The 19228-nt window shown below is 42.1% G+C and overlaps 1 protein-coding gene across 4 annotated transcripts in view; it reads left to right on the top strand.

Annotated features, from left to right (window-relative positions):
- The window catches only part of LOC115478718 (retinol-binding protein 1), a 318900-nt gene that overhangs the window by 98579 nt on the left and 201093 nt on the right, over positions 1–19228 (top strand). For 3 of the 4 annotated variants that reach the window (XR_003943567.1, XM_030216262.1, XM_030216264.1), the window contains exons 2-3: positions 2871–3027; positions 12082–12265. Coding sequence is in view for 3 of the 4 variants with exons in the window: in XM_030216262.1 (XP_030072122.1) it covers positions 2919–3027; positions 12082–12265 (293 nt within the window). In the remaining variant the exon portion in view is untranslated. Of the gene's footprint in view, positions 1–2870; positions 3032–12081; positions 12266–19228 lie in introns of those variants that run through there. The other variant, XM_030216265.1, reaches the window with a different exon arrangement.

Below are 19228 nucleotides of genomic sequence, written 5' to 3'. Positions count from 1 at the left end.
ATCTTCAGTGTCTGTCGGCAGCTCATATTGCAGGTCAGAGCAATGTGCAGGCCGATTATCTGAGCAGGCATCAGATCGATCCAGCAGAATGGAATCTGGCAGACGAAGTATTCCTGCAGATCTGTGCCAAATGGGGTAAGCCCGTGATGGATCTAATGGCGACAAGTGCCAATACCAAAGTCCCGTGCTTCTTCAGCAGACGGAGAGATCCTCGCTCGGCGGGGTTGGATGCCTTGGCTCAACCCTGGCCTCCGGGTCTACTTTATGTGTTTCCCCCATGGCCCTTGATAGGGCGCCTGCTCTTGCGGATTCGGCTGCACCCAGGAGAAGTGGTCCTCATCGCCCCGGATTGGCCAAGGAGACCTTGGTATGCAGACCTCCGACAGATGCTCCTGGAGGCTCCTCTGCCGTTACCTCTGGTACCGAATCACTTGACTCAGGGACCGGTAGCCATGGAGGACGCCGGCCGCTTTGGTCTTACGGCATGGCTATTGAGAGGGCGCAATTGAGGGATAAAGGTTATTCCAATAAAGTTATTTCCACTCTCCTGCAAGCCCGCAAGTGGTCCACTTCCATGGCTTATGCCAGGATTTGGTGCCTGTTTGAGTCTTGGTGTGCTTCCAGAGCCATTGTTCCAATGCGGGCTCCTGTCTCGCCGATTTTGGACTTTTTGCAGGACGGTGTACAAAAAGGCTTGGCCTATAATTCCCTGCGGGTGCAGGTGGCAGCGTTGGCCTCCCTTCGTGGTAAGGTGGAAGGCTTGTCTTTGGCTGCTCACCCAGATGTGGCACGGTTTCTTAGAGGGGTGCTTCGGCTCCGACCTCCAGTGCGAGCACCCTGTCCAGCTTGGAACCTGGGGCTAGTTTTGAAAACCCTGCAGGCATCTCCTTTTGAGCCGCTTCGGCGAGCATCGGAGAAAGACTTGACACTGAAGGCCGTTTTTCTGGTGGCCATTACCTCGGCGAGACGGGTGTCAGAGCTCCAGGCGCTGTCTTGTAGAGACCCATTTCTGCAATTTTCAGAGTCCGGAGTCACGGTTCGGACCGTGCCTTCCTTTATGCCTAAGGTGGTTTCAGCCTTTCACTTAAACCAGCCTATTTTCTTGCCCTCTTTTTCAGAGGAAGAGTTTCCAGAATCTTTTGGGCAGCTGGACCTTTTGGATGTGCGCAGGACTCTGCTGCAGTATCTGCGAGTTACTAACTCTTTCAGGACTTCTGATCATCTGTTTGTTTTGCTATCCGGTTCTCGCAGAGGGTCTCCAGCGTCTAAAGCCACTATTGCCCGCTGGCTCAAAGAAACTATCTTTTTAGCTTATCTGCTGGCCGGCAGGGTTCCGCCTTTAGCCTTTAAGGCACATTCTACTAGAGCGATTTCTTCCTCTTGGGCTGAAACTGGAGCACTCTCTCTTCAAGAGATATGCAGTGCAGCAACATGGGCTTCTAAGCTCTCCTTTGCCCGACATTACAGGCTGGATGTGGCTGCCAGGAGGGATGCGCGTTTTGGTGCACAAGTGCTAGCGCGTGGTGTGGCTTGTTCCCACCCTATCTAGGGATTGCTGTGTTACATCCCATACGTAATGGCTTCATCTGCTTGATGACAAGGAAGGGAAAATTAGGTTCTTACCTTGGTAATTTTCTTTCCTTTAGTCATAGCAGATGAAGCCATGAGCCCTCCCTGTATGATTGTCTGTATGCTGTGAATCTGTTTTTCAGGTTCTGTTCTAATTTCCTGAAGTTCCTTCCTTGGGAGAAAGTTGGAAAACAATCTTCAGGATTCATGTTCAGTTTAAATTTAGGAGGATGTGTTCATTCCCTCCAGCATGTTTTTTTTGGAGGATGTGTTGATTCTCTCCAGGAGGCGCGTGTGTTCCCCTCCAGTTCTATAAATAGGAGGATGAGTTCATTCCCTCCAGTGTGTTGGGAGGATGTGTGTTCCCCTCCACTTATACAATAAGGAGGATGAGTTTATTCCCTCCAGGAGGATGTGCATTCCCTCCTTTATGAGTTCATGCCCTTGTGATGGGCCATCGTTCGCTGTGAGGAAAGCTCTTGTGATTCCCATTGCGGTTTGCCATACTGCTTTGGAAACTTCAAATATTGAAGAGGCAGTGGAGCTAGCTGGCCAAGAGGGCACTGTGAAAGTTTGAGTGCTCTCTATCTCCCCTGCTGGTTGATGGACATAACCCATACATAATGGCTTCATCTGCTATGACTAAAGGAAAGAAAATTACCAAGGTAAGAACCTAATTTTCCCATTTCTGATACTGTTTCATGTTAGTCCTATTACTAGGTTGCAATTTGTGGTTTCCAAGTTTACCTCATTGATTGTATTTCTGCTTATATTTGGTCATTTTACTATTGTTATGCTGTAACAAAATTGTAAGTTTTATGTTAAACTGTACCTGCTGTACAGTATACCACCTTGGGTGAATCTCTTCATAAACATGGATAATAAATTCCAATAAATAAATAAAATTACTATCCCTGGCGGACTGCAACATTACACAGTGTTGGAACAAGAAATGCACAGAGCTCCATAGATCTTCTGTGATAAGTACAGATTTAACTTAAAATGATGGAAACAAAGTGCTAGAGTGTTTATTCTGAAAATATTTAAATACAGTATTTAAAATCACCAAAACTCTGATCATTGATGTACTTCCCATAGGCTCATGGGCTGCATAAAATTCAATGGCAGGGCTGCAGGTTGCCCACCCCTGTTATAGAGAAAAGATTTTTCTAGCCAACTTTAGATAAGAATAATTTGCGGACACGATGTGATCTGATTCATTATACTGCAATTATTTATCACAAATGCTCATTTTATTTTTGACAATAAACAATTTTTTAATAGATGCTTTTTTCTTAAAGGTAAAATACTTTGTGGAAGAAATTTGATGTTAAGTCAAATCAGAAAGAATGATTCACAGAATTCCGCTTGCTCTGCTGGCTTGTGGCTCATTTAATCCCATCACAAACATGCACATGCGTCTTTTTGAATTGGCGAGAGATCACCTTCATCAAACAGGTTGGTAGGTACATGGATTTTTTTAGCGTGTTTAGAATTCTCTGAAGAGCAGAGGGATGTTTAATAGAAGTGTTTAACAGAAGATGTGCTTTTCTCTTGGAGATGTTTCTTCTTTCTTCTCAGATTGCATATTTCAGGTTGTTTCTTTTGATCATTAAACAGCCATTGGAGACCAGCCTGTTATGAGTTGCAGAGAAAATTAAAAAAATCTAGATATACTTTAGATTTAATAGTTTAGGGGTCCTTTTACTAAGGTGCGCTGAAAATGGCCTGCGGTAGTGTAGATGCATGTTTTGGGTGTGCGCAGAATTATTTTTTAGCGCATCTACAAAAAATGCTTTTTTCCCCAAAAATGGACGTGTGGCAAAATGAAAATTGCCTCATGTCCATTTTGGGTGAGGTCTCACGCGGTAACAGGGCACTAATGGTCTACGCGCATCAAATTCCACTTAGTAACATAGTAGATGACGGCAGAAAAAGACCTGCACGGTCCATCCAGTCTGCCCAACAAGATAAACTCACATGTGCTACTTTTTGTGTATACCTTATCTTGATTTGTACCTGTCCTTTTCTGGGCACAGACCGTATAAGTCTGCCCAGCACTATCCCCGACTCCCCAACCACCAGACCCGCCTCCCACCACCGGTTCTGGCACAGACCGTATAAGTCTGTCCAGCACCATCCCCGCCTCCAAACCACCAGTCCCTCCTCCCACCACCGGCTCTGGCACAGACCGTATAAGTCTGCCCAGCACCATCTCCGCCTCCAAACCACCTGTCCCGCCTCCCACCACCAGCTCTGGCACAGACCGTATAAGTCTGCCCAGCACCATCTCCGTCTCCCGCCACCGGCTTTGCCACCCAATCTCGTCTAAGCTCCTTAGGATCCATTCCTTCTGAGCAGGATTCCTTTATGTTTATCCCACGCATGTTTGAATTCCGTTACCGTTTTCATTTCCACCACCTCCCGCGGGAGGGCATTCCAAGCATCCACTACTCTCTCCGTGAAAAAATACTTCCTGACATTTTTCTTGAGTCTGCCCCCCTTCAATCTCATTTCATGTCCTCTCGTTCTACTGCCTTCGCATCTCACTTGATGCGCGTAACTGCCGTGCATCAGAAAATAAAAAATATTTTTCAGATGCGTGTAGCAGACGCGCGCCAAAATTGAAATTACCGCAAGGGCCACATGGTAACTGGGCTGTAACTCCAATTTGGCACGTGTTGGGTGCATGTAGGAGCCTATGTGGCTTAGTAAAAGGGCCCCTTAATTAGGAAATGACTGACTATCCTATATAATTCCATGAGGCTGCCTGCGACCGTGCCTCACTTCTGATTGGCTGTGCCAGGCAGCTTCATCGAATGTTCATGGAAAAGAAAAAGAAAGGACTACCGAGACTGCTGCCCTCCTGAAATTGCCAACCTCCCTACCCCCCTCCTCCTTCCTCCTCTTACCAGGGTCCCGACGGCACCAGTGAAGGGCGAGCAGGCTCGCCGAGTCTGCTGCCTTCCCTTCTCTTCGCTGTCAGCTCTGACTCTGGTCCTGCCCTTGCGAAAACAGGAAATGAGGGCAGGACCAGAGTCAGAGCTGACAGCGAAGAGAAGGGAAGGCAGCATACTCGGCCATCTTTTCTATGCGGGAGTATATGAAGGATGTTATGAGAGCCTCTTCCTTGAAAAAGCTTACTGCGAAACCTTACCACGTCGGTGGAGGTTCTCCTGCGGTTGTAAGCTACCACCGTTCAAAGATAAGTCTATGCCAAAAAGCACGTTTGCTATACTTGAGCAATGCTGGTATACTGCACAGTTATGGCACATAAAAAGTTGTAAAATAACAAAAAAAGAAAGTAATAATCTAGAAAAGAAGGGTGATCTTACGAAGATTTGCACCACAACCATTTCTTCTGTGATGAAAGAACATGACTGTTCATATGGTGTGAGATGCAGTTAGATCTGATGATCCCCATAAAAAATTAGATAAAGTTGATTGTCACTGCGGTTATATGAAATTCCTGCTGTAAGTTCAAATGTTTGAGACACTGGTGCTAATAGATACCCATCTAAAAGCATCCTAACCCTTACCCAAATCAACAGATTTCCTGTGGCACATCCATTCCCCCACATCCGACCTCCTGACAGTATTTTAGTAGAGGCATAGAGATTATTGCCAAACTGGCTCTGGCATACAGAATCAGTATGGCATGTACTTTTAATTTTAGACACCTAGGTAGCCTAGCACCAGTTTTTTTTCCTACAGGTGTGTGTGTGTGTGTGTTTATATGGCTATAGATGGGTACATACAGATTTTTGAAATCCTCCTAGTTATGATAACATTATTTGCATAGAACAGAGTTTAAAATAAATGGCATACTTAAATGAAAAACCTTTGCCATAGAATTAAAGCAACATAGATTTGTGGAGATAAGTGCTACTTTTAACACAATGAAATCCAGCGTAACTAGTAGTGCTATTGTTTGAGAGATGCCATCTGATCACACCACACTGCTTCTAATATGTAACCTGTTTTCTATTAAGTCAACTATAAGCCATATTGAAACTACCACTAGGTTGGAAAATGTGGGATATAAATGCAATAAATAAATAAAGAATCTGTATTTCCTTCGATGTAATTCCAGGCTCCAGTTATGTGTAATATTTTGTTTGCAGGCTCCAAAACCATTTTACTGCCTCCATCTATCTAAACAAGGTTTTTCTGGTATTCAAAAGCTCAACATAATAGAATAAAAGAACTCAAATCAAATTGGCAGTTACCCAGAAAACATTTAAAGTTCTTAGAAATCCAAAGGGAGTATGAAATTCACACAAATCAGCATAATCATAACAAAAGCTAGAAGTGCAGTTGCATTGATTAGAAAAGATGAGTACGTGTTAAAAGACAAGTTTCATGGCTAGTCCAGTGGTTCCGAAACCTGGCCCTGGAGGCACCCCAGCCAGTCGGGTTCTCAGGATATCCACAATAAATATTCTTGAGTGGGATTTGCTTGCAGTGGAGGCAGTGCATGCAAATATTTATCATGGATATTGATTGTGGATACGCTGAAAACCTGACTGGCTGGGGTGCCTCCAGAACCACACATGGGAGCCACTGGACTAGTCTACTTCAAGGGGAAAAAAGCTTAAAAAATAATCAAGGCAAAACACCTTGATCCTTTTAGGTGTCAAACTACACCTAAAAGGATCAATTTAAGTAATTTTAGTAGGAGATTTCCTGACAACATTTTCCAGCCGAAAAGGATCCAAGAAGGTATTCTTATTTCTATCGTATATGACCAGACACTGAAGGAAACATTAAAAAAGGAGACATCTATTGCAAAGATAAGAGGCTTCAGTTGAAGAAAGTTCAGTGATTCTGGCCATAAGAAGAAATAAATGTTTATCTTCTGGCTATAAAACAGGACATTTTTCTTTGTGAAATACAATTTCAGTACACACATTTTCTCCATCTCTAACTTTGGTACTTCTAGGTGAATAATACAAATTAGCAACAACCAAGGAAGCTACCTGTAGGTTGCCAAGAACCTTCCCAAGGTATATCTAAGAGCACAAAGGGAGTCTAGAGTATGGGGGAAAATTCAAAATCTTAAGATTCCTAGCTTTTGCTACAATCTTCATTTAACTTCTTTCTTTCCAGATCACTATTAGGCAGGGTAAATACATAAAATATATTTGTACTTTGTTGGTAGGACCAATTTGGGGCCAATATTCACTAATAGGCTGTTGGCAAAAATAATCCACAGTCTCCACACCTCACTGGCATGCAATAACTCAGTCTATGCCAGAATTGGGGTTTTAATTTTTCAACCAAAAATTCAGCCTATATTTGTTACATTTGTACCCCGCGCTTTCCCACTCAGGGCAGGCTCAATGCGGCTTACATATTATATACAGGTACTTATTTGTACCTGGGGCAATGGAGGGTTAAGTGACTTGCCAAGAGTCACAAGGAGCTGCCTGTGCCTGAAGTGGGAATTGAACTCAGTTCCCCAGTTCCCCAGGACCAGAGTCCACCACCCTAACCACTAGGCCACTCCTATTGAAACTGAAAAGCCAAAAGAGCAAGTTATTATCAACTATTTTTTTAATGAGTTCTTAATGCTGAAAAGAGTAATGTGTACTCTTTATGGTAGCTACCTATTCAAAGCAATCCAGCAGTAATTTTGAGTGTTGACAATGATGCTTGCAAATGAAACTGTGCAAATCGGCTTACCATAGTTAATGTTTTTCACACTTCAAAGGTACAATATGATAATCGTTTATAACATTACCAGTCAAAGCAGTCTGGCAGTGCCTCTGTGCAGGTATAAATGCCAGCAGGGATTTTTTTTTTAATATACATATATTTTTTGGACTGTGTAAACCACTCCTAGAATATGCCACCTTTATATCTATGGATCCTGCAGCATCTACATGTATAAAGAATGGTATTGTGTGCCACTTACATGTGTAAATGCTGCTATTTACATCTGTAGATGCTAAGCAACCCTTGTAAAATGACCTCCAAAGCTATATGTGCACTGAGACAGGTGTAACTTTGTGTGTATGTGCTGGTAAGAATTGGCACTTATGAGTGTATTTAAATGATGTACCTATAAATGCTGATGGCACACAGAGCAGTCAAAAGAACAGAATCTTGTTCAACAATCTATTACATTTCTTTGAAGGGGTGAACAAACGTGGATAAAGGTGAGCCGGTCAATATTGTGTATCTGGATTTTCAAAAGGTGTTTGACAGAGTACCTCATGAAAGACTCCAGGCGAAATAGGAAAATCATGAGATAGGAGGTAGTGTCCTATTGTGGATTAAAAACTGGTTAAAAGATAGAAAACAGAGAGTAGGGTTAAATGGTCAGTATTCTCAATGGAGAAGGGTAGATAGTGGGGTTCCCCAGGGGTCTGTGCTGGGATTGCTGCTTTTTAACATATTTATAAATGCTCTACAGATGGGAGTAACTAGTGAGGTAATTAAATTTGCTGACAACACAAAGAGGCTTATTTTCAAAGCACTTAGCCTCCCAAAGTTCCATAGAAACATATGGAACTTAGCCTCCCAAAGTGCTTTGAAAATATGCCTCAAAGTTATTGAAAGTTGTTAAATCGCAAGATGATTGTGAAAATTTACAAGAGGACCTTACGAGACTGGGAGATTGGGCATCTAATTGGCAGATGATGTTTAATGTGAGCAAGTGTAAAGTGATGCATGTAGGAAAGAGGAACCCAAATTATAGCTACGTAATACAAGGTTCTACGTTAGCAGTCACCGATCAGGAAAGGGATCTAGGCGTCATCATTGATGATACGTTGAAACCCTCTGCTCAGTGTGCTAAGAAATCAAATACAATGCTAGGTATTATTAGTAAAGGAATAGAAAACAGAAATGAGGATGTTATAATGCCTTTGTATCACTCCATGGTGTTCTGCACCTTGAATATTGTGTTCAGTTCTGGTCAATGCATCTCAAAAAAGATATAGTGGAATTAGAAAAGGTATACAGAAGGGCGACGAAAATGATAAAGGGGATGGGACGACTTCCCTATGAGGAAAGGCTAAAGCGGCTAGGGCTCTTCAGCTTGGAGAAAAGATGGCTGAGGGGGAGGTATGATAGAGGTCTATAAAATAATGAGTGGAGTGGAATGGGTAAATGTGAATCGCTTGTTTACTCTTTCCAAAAATACTAGGACTAGGGGGCATGTGATGAAGCTACAAAGTAGTAAATTTAAAACGAATTGGAGAACATTTTTCTTTACTCAGCGTGCAATTAAACCTTCGTTGCCAGAGAATGTAGTAAAAGCAGTTAGCTTAGTGGGTTTTTAAAAAGATTTGGCTTCCTAAAGGAAAAGTCCATGACCATTATTAAAATGGACTTGGGGAAAATCCACTGCTTATTTCTAGGATAAGCAGCATAAAATGTATTGTACCTTTTTAGAATCTTGCCAGGTACTTGTGACTTGAATTGGCCACTGTTGCTGGGCTTGATGGACCTTCAGTCATTCCCAGTATGGCAATACTTATGTACTTATGTAAATAGGAGTGATGGGATGCGAAGAAAGTCTAGATATGGAACAACAGATAGGAGGTCAAGGAAAAGAGCAGTGGAGATGACTGGCATGATGAAAAAGAGAAGAGAAGGGAGGCCGAGGTAACTAGAAATCACAAGAGGTTCATTTGTCTCCCACCTAATAATAATTGTGCCATGGTATTTTAAATAATCTGCAAATTTGTAATGTATTTTGCTGTTATCCCTATTAATCCATTACAATAGTCCTAATTACATCCCTGTAGACAATCCCATATATCCTTTAGATCGACATTTAATTTTACTACAGCTAGGGTCTTGTCCCCTGCTAATAGTAATATAAGCTGAATGTTATTGGCTTAGCTAAATATGCCAATCTGATATTTACACACAAGCTTCCCTAATATTGCAAATATATGTTAAAAAATCATGGAAAAGAGAGGCATCTTCTGAAAGGCAGCAAAGGGCAGCTGTAATAATCACAGTATGGTAGATCCTGACAGCTAGAGAAACCCAAAGAACCATCAATGTGTAGCTTTACCCCTTAACATGTGTTAAAAGGCAATAAAATGTGTTATAGTACTGTAATGCATATTAAAATCAATTACTGCATGTTACACAGTAGTGAGATGCAAATGCATGCAAAACACCTCAGTTTAGTTTAAAGTTTAATATAATGCTTGATATATCACCCTTTAAATAAAATATCAGTGGTTTACAACCAATAACCAAAAAAGCAAATGGAGAATAAGAGATGAGAGAGAGAGGAAGAAGAGAAAACAATCCATTACTAAGTTAATCGAATAATATAGCTTGCAGTGAGCAAAGCAAGCTGTATTACTCTAGTAAAAATACCACCAACAAAAAAGTTGGCAGTATATTTTTCTGTCCTAGGAGTATCAGGCTGCAAAGCTCTGGCCTGTTGCTTCCAGAAGCTTCATAAAGGGCAAGCACTCTAAATATGGAGCAGCTGCCCTCCCTCCCTTTCTCAAAATACCCCCCTTATCTAGCAACTTGACCCCATGGTGGTAGACTGCGAGTCTACCGCTAGGAGGTCGCTGGTGCCATTTTGAACTTCACATTGGCAAGAGGCAGGAGCAACTGCTCCTACACCACTAGAGACCAGGTATTACTTAAGGTAGGCTTTGGGGGATAACTATGGGGAGGATGGTGGGGTATTTTCATCATTAGAGGTGTTTTCAGTGTGGCAGGGGAACATTTGGAGGGTTCTTATATTTGGGAAGTGGCACCATTGGGAGAAGAGGGTGTATGGGGCAAAAGGTACAGCAGGTGGAAAGGGTCTTCAAGGAAGGAGGAGAATGGATTGGGGGCAGCAAGGAGGGGAGTTGTGATTGAGAAGGGGCATTGGCAGATTGGTGGCCCATTTAAGAAGTGGCCTTGGAGCGCCTAGCCATGTCTTAGAAGCTTGATGCTCCCAGGCAGTGTAAAGTGTGCTGCTTGTGAGGTTGATCACAAGCAGTGTTGTTCATATACCACAGGAGTGACTAACCTATGGTACTGAGCTACTGCAGGTTAGTCACTCTGAGGTCTTTATTTGCCATCATCTATCTACTATGGTACTATGGGAAATTAAGGTGTAATAAAAGCCAGACTTTTAATACACCTTAATAATTACCCCCCTTAAAGTTTGTAGCTCATGGTCATTTAGTCTACCCTTGATTAGGGTTGCAAGCTCTAAAATGCTGAGTGCGGAAATTATCAACGTGCGCTACTGTTAAGACAGGTTAGTTTACCACAAGTTGTACTATTTTAGCACAGGGTCTCATTTTATAGCACAATTTATAGTAATAAAATCCATCTTAATGGCAGCCCATGTTCATAACTCCCCCCACCCCCGAATCGTTGTAAATGTTTAATTAGTTTTGAACAGTAATTTACTTTGATATATTGAATACCTAATCTGTCTTCTTCTGTCTCATTGCACAGAGCTGACATGTATAACATCTTAAATTAATATACAAACGCTTGAAGGAGGGATGTATTTTAGTCTCGAAAGCTAATGAATAGTTGTATTCTGTTCAATAAAAACAATATGACTCCTTGAATTAATGCAAACAGATAAGAATCTATTCTTATTTTCTTTCTCATAGTTCATTCACGGCACGTTTTCCATGCAAAATCATCCAGACTCCATGAGACATTCATGCTTATATAACTTAGTTTTGGACTGAACTTCTGGCAAATTGGCTGATTGTCTTCTATATACAAAGTCAGAAACTGGGCATAATTGCATGCCAGTCATAAGAGGATTTTGTCTGCTTTTTTTTTTTTCTGGCCCGTATTTGGATTTGCAGTCACAAACCTCAGAAGCTAATTAGGTTAATCATTTCTTTCCATTACGGTAGATGAAAAATACGAGCATATTTTCACATTTAATTAACGGAGCCATCCAGCTGGAAAGTGAGCCAGCATGGCAGGTCAGCCGAGTGACGATTCCGTCTCATAATATTAGTCTTGTCTGAAAACCTTTTTGATAGCCATTCAGTTATGTTCCATCACAGAGTTCCCAAGCTTGCTAAAATTGCCTGTCCAGTGTGCTATCAAAAGATCCAGAAAACTGCTGCAGGAACACGCCAGAACTCATGTTTCACTGTGATTTGAAGGCATGATAATCTTGTCAAATATTGTGCAGCGGATTCCTGGGAACATAAGCACTGGTCAATTAAAGTGCTTATTATCTGAAGCTTCTGAAAGCCATGCTTCTAAGAGACACCTGGATTGAAAAGTTAATTAACCTTATCATCAGTGTACCTGATTCTGAGCATTATAAATTATAAATATTTATATTTGTAGTAAGTCAGACATTCATCCTGTTTAGTTTTTTGCTGCTGTCTGTACAAGTGAGACATTTTAATAGTAGGTTATTTTTAAGTTTGAGACATGGAATAATAAAAATATACTATTTTATTGAGCCCTTAACTCAGATTCACTTACTTTCATTTTATAACCATTACAAAATTCCTGTGACATCCCACTTCTTTGTTTCCTTTTGCTACTAAGGAAGATATCAGGTTATTGAAGGAATAATTTCTCCAGTTAATGACACATATGGAAAGAAAGGCCTGGTCCCTGCAAAACACCGAATAGCAATGGCCCGGCTTGCAGTAGAGACGTCAGACTGGATTAGAGTGGATCCTTGGGAGAGTGAGCAGGACGGGTGGACTGAGACCGTAAAAGTGTTGAGGTAATAACCTGATTAGAATTTAATTATTTGACTGTTTGCACAGGTTTTTATATTATAGGAGTAATTCTATGAAGTAAGTGCTAATGTTTACTTGCTGATTTACACATGTAGATACTTATATACTGGTATATATGTGCATAAATGCGCTATTCTGTAAATTCATGCATATTTTACACAGTATCCAGCAAATTCCCCCCGGACAATTCTTATCCACCAATTACCCTGTGGACACTTGCCATCTAGGTCAGTTAACCCCTGGATAATTCCCCCCTCCCGTGTGTCAATTCCCATCTGGTTAATACCCACCAGTTTCATTCCCCTCTCCCCCCCCCCCCCCCCCCCCCCCCCAATCTGCCATTTCAGTGCCCACTCGCTCCTTGTTCTGCTCTTCGAGTCTTTGGTCTTTCTCCCTGTCTGCAGTTACCAGCATTTCACTCAGTGTGAGAAGAAGAAAAGTCACAGTAAGAGCAATGATGGTCACCAGGGGAGAGATAGAAGTGCCGGCAGAAGGCGGGGCAAGAGTGATGTGCGCAGTGCTTTTTTTGTAGGAAGAAAGGTACCGGTACTCATTATGGGTAACCTTAGGGGTGGAGTCACTATGGCCCCTCGTCTATGGTAGCCACACCCTTTTACCAACCATGGCACATATAAACAGGCATCATTGAAAATATTACACCAGTATAGGAGAAGAAACATAATGTGATTTTCTTTCATTATAAATAATTTCTGTAAACTATTACAGCTCCAGTATACCCAAAATGACACAAACGAAATTAGCACACAGACCAGGAATTAGGAGAACAGTCTTGCCAAATCTGAAACACAATATGTTATCAAAATCTCAGAACCACAAATAGATTCTTATTCAGACACTGCCTTGCAGTCCCATATGCAGAGCAGAGATAGCCTCTCTTCAAATTCTTCAAAAATTAACCTGAAATTCTAAGAAGCTAGACTCTGCATGCAGCACAATACTTGGAAAAAGTTCCAGTAGAATTCCACCCAGGTGAAGAACTCTGTAATCCCACGGGGTATAGTGAAGACAAAAAACAAAGGTGGGAAATGGACCACGGACTCCAGAAACGAGGAGAACAAACTTGATGCCTAAAAAGGTTTATTGATCAAAGACTTGACACAGTGCCATGTTTCAGCCTGAGGCCTGCTTCAGGAGTCTTGAGTTATTATGTTGATTATGAATCTCCAATATTGTGCCTTATCAATCTTGTAACATAACAGATGGGTCTTGAAAAAGACCTTTGTAGTAATGATGCAAGAGATAGAAGATGTGTCTTCTAATTGTACAACTGCTCTCCTTTCCATTCATGTACAGCGATTCTCCTCTCTCCCCTGTCCTTCCCTCCATTCATCCATGTCCAGCGATTCTCCTCTCTCCCCTGTCCTTCCCTCCATTCATCCATGTTCAGCGATTCTCCTCTCTCTCCTGACCTCCCCTCCCATCCGTCCAGCGATTCTCCTCTCTTTCCTGTCGTCCTTTCCAATCCATGGCCAGCGAGTCTTCTCTGCCCCCTGTCCTCCCTTCCCATGTCCAGAGATTTTTCTCTCTCCCTGCTCTCCCCTCCATCCATGTCCATCAATTGTCCTTTCCCATCAATGTCCAGCGATTCTCCTCTCTCTCCTGCCCTCCTTTCCATCTATATCCAGCGATTCTCCTCTCTCTCCTGCCTGCCTTCCTTTCCCATCTATATCCAGCGATTCTTCTCTCTCTCTCTTGTTCTTCTTTCCCATATATGTCCAGCGATTCTCCTCTCTCTCTTGTTCTCCTTTCCCATCCATGTCCAGCGATTCTCCTCTCTCTCCTGCCCTCTTTTCCCATCCATGCCCAGTGATTCTCCTTTCTCCCCTGCCCTCCCCCTCCCATCTATGCCCAGTGATTCTTCTCTCCCCCCAATCCTCCCCTCCCACCCATGTCCAGTGATTCTCCATTCTCCCCTGCCCTTCCTCCATCTCCCACTGCCTGCCTGCTTGAGAATCAGGGCCTGCAGTAATCAGCCAGTACATGGCCCGGCACCAGTGCTAGGAATCTTCGTGCCCAACGCCATGTGGTCGGGAAGGCCCTGTTAGTTTCGCCCTCTCTAACACATATGCTTCAGAGGGGCAGTACCAAAAGGGCATGACATGAGTGGATAGGCTGGAACTAAGGCTGAGTGTGCCTTGCTTGTACTGAGTGATTGCGGGCCCGAACTCTCAAGCAGGCAGCGAGAGGAAACAGCGACAGCGAATGGGAGGTAAAAAATGTGCCGGTGCGCCATACCGGCGAATACCAGCACAAAACAAAATCACTGAATATGTGGAGGAGTGTGGTAGCCGTGTTAGTCCACTCTTAAGGTTATCAATAGAAATCAAACAAAATAAAACATGGAAAAGAAAATAAGATGATACCTTTTTTATTGGACATAACTTAATACATTTCTTGATTAGCTTTCGAAGGTTGCCCTTCTTCCTCAGATCGGAAATAAGCAAATGTGCTAGCTGACAGTGTTTATAAGTGAAAACATTCAAGCATTACTGTGACAGTCTGACAGGGTGGGAGGAGGGGGAGGGTAGGAAGTATGCATGGGGACATCAAAGCATATCATTGATATTCTAACAGGGTGGGTGTGGATAGGTGAGGGGAGGGTGATCAACAGAGACATACAGCTTTATGGTTTATAATGGGCTAGGAACCCCAGATCCTTGTTAAGTCACAACAAGTTAAGTTCACCTATCCACACCCACCCTGTTAGAATATCAATGATATGCTTTGATGTCCCCATGCATACTTCCTACCCACCCCCCTCCTCCCACCCTGTCAGACTGTCACAGTAATGCTTGAATGTTTTCACTTATAAACAGTCAGCTAGCACATTTGCTTATTTCCGATCTGAGGAAGAAGGGCAACCTTCGAAAGCTAATCAAGAAATGTATTAAGTTATGTCCAATAAAAAAGGTATCATCTTATTTTCTTTTCCATGTTTTATTTTGTTTGATTTCTATTGATAACCTGAATATGTGGGAAACTAGAGTGTGTGTGGGGGGAGGGGCAGGGGAAGTGGAAGACAAAAACGCAGGTCTAGAAGAGGTGGGAAAATGGCTTTGATGTAGCAAACTCACTGCCATGGGCCTATAGCACAGCCTGCAGACTATTAAAACTGAATATTGGCTTCCACTATAAATACTAGGTTTAAAATGAAAACTAGAGATACATCTGATTCAGCCTTAGAACTCTACTCCTCTTCCTTCTTTCTAATGGTTTACCAAGTAATATTTGATTCTTTTACATATACACTGTGTTTGAGGTATATTTGGCAACATAAATGATATGGGGGGGGGGGGGGGGGGAGATTGACCTCGGTAAGGAAGGGAATTAGTTGGGGGAAATTGACCTACTTGGGAATTGTCCAGGGAGTAGTTGGTGAGTGGAAATTGTCTGGGGTGAATTGTCCAGGTGGGAACTGACCCTAGAACCTTTTACATAGCATATATTTGACAGGCAACACACTTTGGTTGGAGTCTGGATTCAACTCTCACTTACATGAACACGGCAGCCAGACTAATATTCGGCAAATCAAAATGCGAAAGCGCGAAACCCCTACGAGAAAAACTACACTGGCTCCCACTAAAAGAACGCATCACGTTCAAACTTTGCACCCTAGTCCATAAAATCACCCATGGTAACGCCCCAGCCTACATGTCAGACCTAATAGAACTACCACCCAGGAATGCAAGAAAATCTTCTTGCACATTCCTTAATCTTCATCCTCCCAAGTGTAATGGTCTGAAATACAAATTAATGCACGCATCTACCTTTTCCTATACGAGCACGCAACTCTGGAACGCGTTGTCACGTAACCTGAAAACGGTCTATGAACTGACCAATTTCCGTAAACTACTGAAAACCTATCTCTTCGACAAGATATATCACAAAGATCAACATGTGTAACTGTATAATCTTTAAAACTTCTAGAACTGTCTTATAATGTCTTTTGCTTTAACACTATCATGTATTTCACCACCATGTAACACATAACCCTCTGTAAAACCAAATGTATATTCTCTTCTATTTCCAGTACCCATGTTGAATTGTAAGCCACATTGAGCCTGCAAAGAGGTGGGATAATGTGGGATACAAATGCAATAAATAAAAATAAAAAAAATGCGTAACTTATAGAATATTATGTGTGACATGCATATTTCCAGCAGTAAGACATGAGTACGTAAGGTAGTTTTATTACTGGCATAAGTGCTTTTGCCTAACCAGATATGCACATATATGCCTGGTTATGCTAGCATTCTATAAAGGAAAGTAGGTGCCTACTTTCCTTTTTACAAACTACTAGTAAAAAAGGCCCGTTTCTGACACAAATGAAACGGGCGCTAGCAAGGTTTTCCTCGGAGTGTGTATGTTTGAAAGAGTGTATGTGAGAGTGACTGTGTGTGAGAGAGAGAGAGAGAGAGAGTGAGTCTGGGTGCGAGTGTGTCTGTGAGAGAGAGAGTGTGTGTGTGAGAATGAGAGTGTGTGCAAGTGCGTATGTGAGACACAGTGTGAGAGAGAGAGAGTGTGTTTCACACAGATACAGTGTGTGCGAGAGAGTGTGTGTGAGACACAGACTCTCTTTGAGACTGAGTGTATGAGACCAAGAGAGTGTGTGAGTGACTGTGTGACACATAGAGAGTGAATTTGATACAGTGTGAGACATAGAGTGTGTGAGAGAGACAGTATGTGAGAGTGAGAGAGAGAAAGACAGACATTGACTGTGAGAGAGAGAGAGCGTGTGTGAGAGAGAGAGTGTGTGGTGACAGAGATGCCCCCCTCCCTCCCTCTCTCTGGTGTCAGCCCGCACCCCCCCTCTCTCTCTGGTGTCTGAGCGTTACAGTGCAGGATGCTGAGCTCTGACTGTGCTTCAAGGAACTGACCAATCCTATTTAATAGAATGCATCTCCAACATTCTGAAGCCGAGAAACCTTGTGTGGTTGGTCACTTCTGCTTGTGACGAACCCGGAAGTATGTGATGTCAATTCAGGAGATGGATACAAAGAGCAGGAATGCCTCAGCCATGCAGTCAGCTTCAGAATGTTGGAGGTGTGTTTTAATATATAGGATGCTCCTACTATGATGGACTTCTTACCGTGGTACTGGGGAACGGGGTGGGAAATGGGGAGGTGGGAGGTTTGTCTTAGTTACTTTGTAGCAAATCATTAGGTGTGTTGATTCCCTTTGTGTCTTTCAAACTATATTGTTGTTGGTCTTTTTGATTGTGTGTTTGTACTTTCTTAATATTTTTATTTTAACATAAAATATGTTCCTTCGATGCACAGTTATAGAATTAACCCCATGTGCTTTCACAATTCTTTTGAACTGACTTTTGTTTAGGTAAGGCACAATAAACTGAAGCAAATGAAGTGAAATAATAAAATAATAGTGTGCAGTACGGCTGAAGTAACTGCATACCATAATTATCACATGCCAACGACTGTGTACTTAGTAACTGTGTGTAACAGAGAGCAAACTATAGTTTGTGCACTGACAGTGTACACTTGCTGGTTGATACCTGACTTATGGCTAATACTGGACAACAGAAGTTTAAGTAATTCTACTATTGTGCTGTATGTAAAATCTCAGGGGACCAGCAGGGGGAATGGGCATATTGTACTTGCCTCTTGCTGTATGCATTCTGCTGGCATCAGACAGACATGCTTAGAGGTAGCAATATCTGGTTTGCATCATGAGTTGGTGAGTGCACCATTCAAATGCTGTTTACCTATCATATTTGTCAGGGTCCTGCATGGAGAGATAATATTGGGTCAGCATATCCTAGTATGCATGCCTACCTTAGAGTATGGTTTATCACAATATACATGTTTACACTTCTGGTCTTCCTACAGGCACACTAACTGAGAAATAGGACTTATCTCACTTTATGCATGCTTAGCCTAAAGTATAGCTTATGCCAATATTCAAATTCACCGAGCATTGTAGCATATCCCTATGTGCAAGCATACTTTGGAACATCACGTATACCTCTGTGCCTGCTTGGTCTGACTATAGTCAGAGCATGCAAGCTAAGTAATAAAGTGTGATTTGTATACTCACTTACTCCAGAGTGTGTTCTTATACTAAAAATTGCTTTTATACGTAAATACTATAAAAAATTTTCATTAGGCCACAGCTTGTGATCATGCTATAGTTGGATCAATTGTAAGAGCAGTTAGACCTTCAGGAATTAATAGGATGTGGTAAGTTGATTTTATTTGTGTACATTTCTATAGGAACTGACTTATCCACTTTGTAAAATATATTGGTAGTTGTAAGCATTGAAGGAAGGGACTCGGTGGCTTCTCATTTATGCAGCTCTTATGCTGTGTTTTTTGATACGTAAATGATCTCATTTCTACATGTTGTTTCATCATTTTGACAGTGTTACAGCTTTATTTTAGTGTGACTTATTGGCTGATATTCCTGTACTGCCATTCACTGGCTAACAATTTTCCATTGTCAAATGCGGGAGATAATGGTGCTGGGGCCGCTTGATAACAGTGATCATAATATGATCGGATTTGATATTAGCTTTGAAGTAAGTATACATAGAGGCTCATTTTCAAAGCACTTAGCCTCCCAAAGTTCCATAGAAACCTATGGAACTTAGCCTCCCAAAGTGCTTTGAAAATATGCCTCATAGGAAATCAAATATGTTAGCATTTAACTTTAAAAAAGGAGACTATGATAAAATGAGAAGAACGGTGAAAAATAAACTTAGAGGAGTGGCTGCGAGGGTCAAAAGTTTACATCAGGCGTGGATGCTGTTCAAAAACACCATCCTGGAAGCCCAGGCCAAATATATTCCGCATATTAAAAAAGGAGGACAGAAGACCAAACGACAGCTGGCATGGTTAAAAAGTGAGGTGAAGGAAGCTATTAGAGCTAAAAGAAAATCTTTCAGAAAATGGAAGAAGGGAGCCAATTTA

This window comes from Microcaecilia unicolor, chromosome 10 (assembly GCF_901765095.1).
Source record: "Microcaecilia unicolor chromosome 10, aMicUni1.1, whole genome shotgun sequence".
NCBI classification, from domain to species: Eukaryota; Metazoa; Chordata; class Amphibia; order Gymnophiona; family Siphonopidae; genus Microcaecilia; species Microcaecilia unicolor.
Note: the sequence above shows the minus strand (reverse complement) of the source record. Positions and strands in the feature narration are given on the sequence as shown.